The sequence below is a fragment of the Phytophthora cinnamomi genome (assembly GCF_018691715.1).
Source record: "Phytophthora cinnamomi strain GKB4 chromosome Unknown Contig27, whole genome shotgun sequence".
Classification (NCBI taxonomy): domain Eukaryota; phylum Oomycota; class Peronosporomycetes; order Peronosporales; family Peronosporaceae; genus Phytophthora; species Phytophthora cinnamomi.
In genome coordinates this window covers 979,368-985,446 of record NW_027150960.1, presented here as the reverse complement: position 1 = coordinate 985,446, position 6,079 = coordinate 979,368, and the positions used below count along the sequence as shown (strand labels likewise).

The window sequence follows — 6,079 nt, the reverse complement described above, 5'->3', positions numbered from 1 at the left end:
TTACTTTGTGACTCGAATAGTTCTAGACCACCAATAGACACTAACACTGAACCTAGAGCCACTCTACGGTCAACGAATGGAGAGAGACTTTCATGGGCCCGCTTTATCTGGATGTAGACCGCCCAAATTGACCAAACCTTAGTCACAGGACTTTACATCAGCTCCTCACCGCCACCAACGTGCCAGAACTGGTGCGCGATCTCACAAGGGGCCCTGGCCCCCAGCAAGCATGATGGCCACGAACAACCCTACAGGTATGATCGAGGAACCATAATTTGGACCACTTCGTCGACGCTGTGCGGATGAAGGAGCCGTACTATCTTGCTCTCTGTTACGAGCGTCCACATCCTCGTATCTAGCGACGCAGCTCGGGTAGCAGTTCATTATCTCATTTGCCTAGTCGCAGAACAACACAGTCAACCAACCCGTACAAACCAACAACAAAGATGCAGCTTCTTTCGACCATCGTCCTGCTGGCAGCGGCTGCTAACTGTGCGCAGGCTACCCCCGAGCGCAAGTTGCTTCGGACGGGATACGGCTTTTCGGGCTCGTCGATCAGCAGTTTGCTGCCAAGTACGGGTGCTACAACATTAACCTCCGGCAGCGGCCTTTCGAGCCTTTCGAGCCTTTCGAGCCTTTCAAGCCTTTCGAGCCTTTCGAACCTCTCAGACCTTTCAGGTCTGGTGGGTAGCGGTGGTCTATCATCCATCCTGAGCGGTCTGACATCAAGCACTGGAACCGGGACCGGACTCAGCAGCCTCACGAACCTCATGGGCATTACCACTGGATCTTCGGCCACCAGCAGCTTGTTGTCGTCCACTACGGGGACCACCACGGGATCATCGACTGGTGGCAATGTGCAGGCATCCACCACGACCGCGACGGGATCCAGCACTTCAACGACAACTGTTGCATCTGGCGACGACTCCACCACACAGGCGTCGGCGAAGTGAGCAAGCGGGTGTTGGTCGACTTACCCTTGTCGAACTGAGGAGCTTTCATGTTGAGTATTTGCGGCGTATTTTCAGTTTAGTTGCGAGTGTCTTTGAATGCAGTATCTGGCGAATACAACTTCAACTACATGTACCAGTCTGTTTGCTTTGAAGGGTTCCAATGCGAGCATGCTTTAGGCAATAATCACCATCTGCCATGAACCTTGCGCCTTGTGCCAGGCCGACGACAGTTGCAAGGCCTTATCCATCTAACCGCAGGCTTGTGGTCCCCACGAAATAACAGTTTGCTTGAAGCGATGGGGTGACTCGAGAGCCGACCCAGTTCGTGCTTCGCCACTTCTAACAAGTCCATTCTCCAAATTTACCACCCTTATCGTCAATCTCCAACTCACTGCTCAACCCAGCCGCCATGAAGTTTGCCGCGATTTTTTCTCTTGTGGTTGTTTGCCTGAATTCCTCATGCACGACTGCGCAGCTCGACTTTGTGAGATCAAACGACATCTAACCCATAGACTTCTCAACTCTCACAGTGCCACCCGTAAGCAACCAAGGCGCCCATGGCGTGGGCAAAGGTAATGCACGCCGTCTGCGAGACATCAGTAACTCCGGCGTTGTTGTCGTTGGAAGAAACGGAGGCGGGATCCAACCGTTGCTCGACGGAGAGCGAGCGCAGTAAATTGCATGCAGCAAAAGATTAAGCGTTCTGCCAGCACAAGAAACACGATATACTGTAGTAGCCGTATGGTGAACCTATGTGGTCTACCATCATCCCACCTTTGGAGCCTTTCTACTTCGAGGCCGGAACAAACGCGAAGAGTCTATGTAAAGCCAGGAATGTATTTATTTGTCCGCAATGAATCGAGTTCATGCACAGCTACGCATCACTAAACACAATTGTACAGCTCCAGGAACGAAGAGCCCCCAGCATGGGGCACTTACTCCGATCCCGCCGTGGTCTGCTGCTGCGTCGTCTCGTCCGAGCCGTCCGCCTGCTTCTTTCCCTTGCCTTTGCCGCCCTTCCCAGGGAACGGCGCGTGCTTGCCGTGTCCAGGGAAGCTGCCGTCGAACGAGCCGTGCCACTTGCCAGGACCCGGGAAGCTGCCGTCGAACGAGCCAGCCCACTTGTGGTGGCCGCCGAAGCTGCCGTCAAAGGATCCCTTCGGGGGGTGCGGTCCGTGACGTCCGCCAAAGTGGCCGCCCCAGCTGCCGTCGGGCATCTTGCCGTCGAAGGAGCCCTTAGGGTGGTGCGGGTGGTGACCTCCCCAGCTACCGTCAGGCTTCTTGCCGTCCCACGATCCGTCGCGCGGTTTGTGCTTCATGGCTCCAGCCGAGTTGGAGCCCGTCCCACTCAGCGTGGAAAAGTCGACCGACTTCATGGAAGCGGAGCGGAGCATTTGGTGGCCTTCGGTACACTGGGCGATGACAGCGAAGAGCGCGAGCGTCGAGAAGAACTTCATTGTTGGTTGGTGGTGGTTCGAGTTGTGAACGAGAGGAAGTAAAATTGGAAGTGAGCTTAGTTTAGGATCGCAGAGCTCAGGAGAGAGAGATGGAGCGTGTTGCGAACGGAAAACCATCGACGTGCCCGTAGCTTGGTGTCCAGCGCGTGCTGCTAAACCAGCTGGAAGCGCGTCATGACCGCAGTAGTTGTGAGGATTCGGTTCGTCAAAGGGGTGTGGCCTGTGCTCAGGAACGTCATAGTGCAGGGCCTTCAGCTTTGGTCGCCGTTGAAGAGCACAAGAGAGATTGGCGGTGCTTTGATAGTTGCCCTCGGATCACGCGACTCGAGCTACGTAGCAATGAAGGCTTCGAACAGCCGAGATAGCTGAGGAATCGATGCGATAAATCTCAGGATCGATTGACGACGTGTCCCCTAAACAAATCGTCTTGGCCACTTAATCAGCCAAGTCTGTCAACAAGACTCGACTATGCGCGGATTTCACCATCTGCAGAGTGATGTGGTAGGCACCCCATCACACTTCAACGTCGTAGGTGTCGTGCAGCTCGCGGCCAATAGACTCTGACTCACAGACATCGTCGGTTTTCCAAGAAACCACATCACTTCCTTGCGAGATGCGATTGAATATACCTTAGTTCGCAGCTAGCAGTTGACGTCAAAGAAGAATTGGTGAATGGAGCTATAATCCCGGTGCTTTAACGTGCATGTAGTGGGCCTCCTCCTACCGGAGCGGGTGCCATCCTTTGCTGTCTATGTGTTACACATCATCTTGGTCTAGCATTTTAGTATACTTGGTAGTCGAATGATAGCGACGCCGGAATCCATACGGAATACTTTCTCTTGGACGGATTGAAGCATTCCGACTCGGAATCTAATCCGAGGTGATCGCGTTGAGCCATGCACTGTATGTTCATGTTCTACATGTTGGATCAGTTTTCAGCATTTCCGTATCTACGCAAGGTGGCTACGCCTTTGCTCATACATGTACGAAAACTGCTAGCTATTATAGTACCAGTCGGATGTGCTAGGACGTAGCAAAAAACTGGCTACGTGACGACAGATATGGTTTGCTTTCACGCAAAAAGCAGGAGCTGGATGTACCACAACAACCGGAATGTCAGATCAAGAAAAACCACAGACATACGAACAACGGAATCGTACAAGTGCCGTATCAACGAAGGTCGTTCAGGGGCTAATGCAAGCGCCTCGCCGTACATGGTCTTTGAGCGAGGCCAATCTCCGCGTCGGTGTAGGAACGTTGCATATTTTTCATAGATGTATGCCAGCAAAAGGTTGTCCCTTTGAATGGGCATCTCGGCATGGGTGGGGTTACCACTTTGTAGCGCTTGATTTTGCCTCCCGTTCGGTAGTAACTGCTCGAAGCAATGCTCTGCCTTTTCATTCTCGTTCAGATCCGCCAGAACTAGTGCCAACCGCAACCGATTTAGCTGATGTGAGGGTGAGATGGCTACTGCTTTCGTGAGAATCCGTCGAGCCAGAAGCAGATGCTCGCCATTTCTGTGTGTCTTTGCGGTAAGCAGATCTGCGTATCCTCCTAACACATTCGCATCCTTGGGCGCAAGTTCCAGTGCTTTCTTGTAGCAAACCTCACTCTTGGTTAAATCATGATATTCTCGCACCAGGAAATTTGCATAGTTCGCGAGATTTTTGGCATTCATCGGATCGGCTGCCAAAGCTCGCTGAAAGTAGTTACTGGCCTTTTCGGGTTCTCCGCAAATCGTACAAAGGAACAGTGCATAGTTGCCGAGATTCTCAGCGTGGTTCTCATCCAGTTCCAGTGCATTTAGATAGACCCGATTGATTTCGTGTTGGTTGAGCTGCGTTTTCGCCATGAATCGAGCCTTCATTCCGAGCTTGTCGGCTTGAGATGGAACTAGAGGTGCCTTACCAACATGTGCTGTGGTATTTAGAACCACCCGATCCCGTCGTAAATGAAAAGATGTTGCCGTACGAAGCTCGCTATGAAGTTGCTGACGCTCGTGACTATCCATTTTCTCCCACAGATCGGGGCGCAAACCATTTGGTGTTGACCTGCATCGAGCCAGCACTGGTGTTTCCGGAGCTAGTCTGGTATACTCAGATGAAATTGAGCTCGGCCAGCAACTTTGCGTCGAAACAGTTGACGCTGAGACTGAAGCAGAGCCCAAACGAGACTCGAGATGTTGAATCTGCTTGAGTAGAGCAGCTTCTTTCTCCCGTAGTAGCTTGGATGGTGCAGTCTCAAATCCGAGCGAGTGAGATTTAGCCACAGCCATGGCCTCTTTAGTCCTCTCAGCCATTTGTTTCAGTACGTCTTGACGCCTCACAATTAAACACAATGCATCTTCCTGGACAAGCTCGAGAGGAACCTGGTTACTACCAGTCGAAGAAAGCACGTCGCTCGTCACCAGTTCGTGGCCGAAGTAATTCTCCTGAAGTCGTCGACGTTCGCGCTCCAAAGCCTGCAACTTTGTAGAAATTTCATCCAGAGAAGTAGAAATTCCAGCCTCCTGGAGCGCCTTCTCCACTCGCTGCTGCTGCTCCTGTCGAGCGGAGTGCAGCTGCGTTCGCAGCTCGAAAAGCTCTCGTTGCAGTTGATGCGTACTACTTAAAGCCATAACATCGCTCTCTTTAGCCCTCTTCGGCCACGTAAGAGAAAGTTGTGGCGTCGGTGAAGTTGCTTTCATCTCCAGCACCGGATCAGCTTCCAGCCTCTCTTTCAACAAGTCGTAGAAGATAAACTCCGTCGCATTAGAGTACGCACTCGAGCTCGTCTCGGACCTGGAATCATCTTCCTCCTCGTCACTCGACCCAATTCTGCTGCTGATCTCGTCTTGCGCTTTTTGCTTGTTGCTGTACGCGTTCATCAGTCTCTGAATAAGTGCGTGCCGCCTTGCGTCCCCTTTCAACCCTGGGGTCTGCGTCGAAATCTGCTGCAGCTCCAAGGCACTCCGCAACTCTGCCAGCGATAGATTCTCCAACCCTTGCACTCCCTCTTCTCCTCTTCCTTCCTTCAAACCCACCTCACCACTAGCCCACTCATGGTGTTGCAGCCTCCTCGCCAATTCATCTCGCCTAGCTTTTCCTCTCAGATCTCCCGTCGCCGTCGACACCCCAAGCGCCGTCAACGCGTCTTTCAACTCGAACAACGACAACGTCGCCATGGTCTCCACCAAAACTATCAAATGCCACAACTGAGCTCCACACTTCTCGAAAAAATTTAAAACAAAAAAAAATGTAACGACAAAAAGATGACAAGTTTAGATGGATACAAAAGTATTAATAATTTAGAATGAGCTCTTGGAAGGACTTGCATACTGCCGGTTAATTGGCCTCCTAGACTCTGCGTAGCGACCCGCGAGCGAGCATGACGGACTCGTCGCCCATTGCGAGCATGTGACGGGCCTGGACGCCGGTCTCTTCTGCGATGGTAACGGCGACAGAGGTGGCCGAGAGTACGACAGCAAGGCAGTAGAAGACCTTCATTGTGGACTTTCGGTGTGGAGTTGCGGTTGCGATAGAGAAGGCAAATCGGGAACTGAGCTGCTCAAATACTGAGCAGCCCAAGCAGCGTCCCAAGTCACACGGTCGCATGCCTGATGTCCAACAAGTTGCCTGTTTATACCGGGCGCTATCCTGAGCTGGCCAGCAGCATACAAAAACCAAGTGT

General features: G+C 52.3%; 2 protein-coding genes across 2 annotated transcripts; both read right to left on the bottom strand.

Annotated features, from left to right (window-relative positions):
* Positions 1–1,888: 1,888 nt before the first annotated feature.
* Positions 1,889–2,410, bottom strand: IUM83_04086 (uncharacterized protein; the record flags this gene model as incomplete). Its single annotated transcript, XM_067928128.1, has 1 exon — positions 1,889–2,410. One exon carries the CDS (start codon positions 2,408–2,410, stop codon positions 1,889–1,891), a length of 522 nt encoding a protein of 173 aa, XP_067793753.1.
* A 2,304-nt stretch (positions 2,411–4,714) lies between these two features.
* IUM83_04085 (CAP-Gly domain-containing linker protein 2) lies at positions 4,715–5,573 on the bottom strand (the record flags this gene model as incomplete). Its single annotated transcript, XM_067928127.1, has 2 exons — positions 4,715–4,731; positions 4,790–5,573. 2 exons carry the CDS (start codon positions 5,571–5,573, stop codon positions 4,715–4,717), a joined length of 801 nt encoding a protein of 266 aa, XP_067793756.1.
* Between the last annotated feature and the right edge of the window lie 506 nt (positions 5,574–6,079).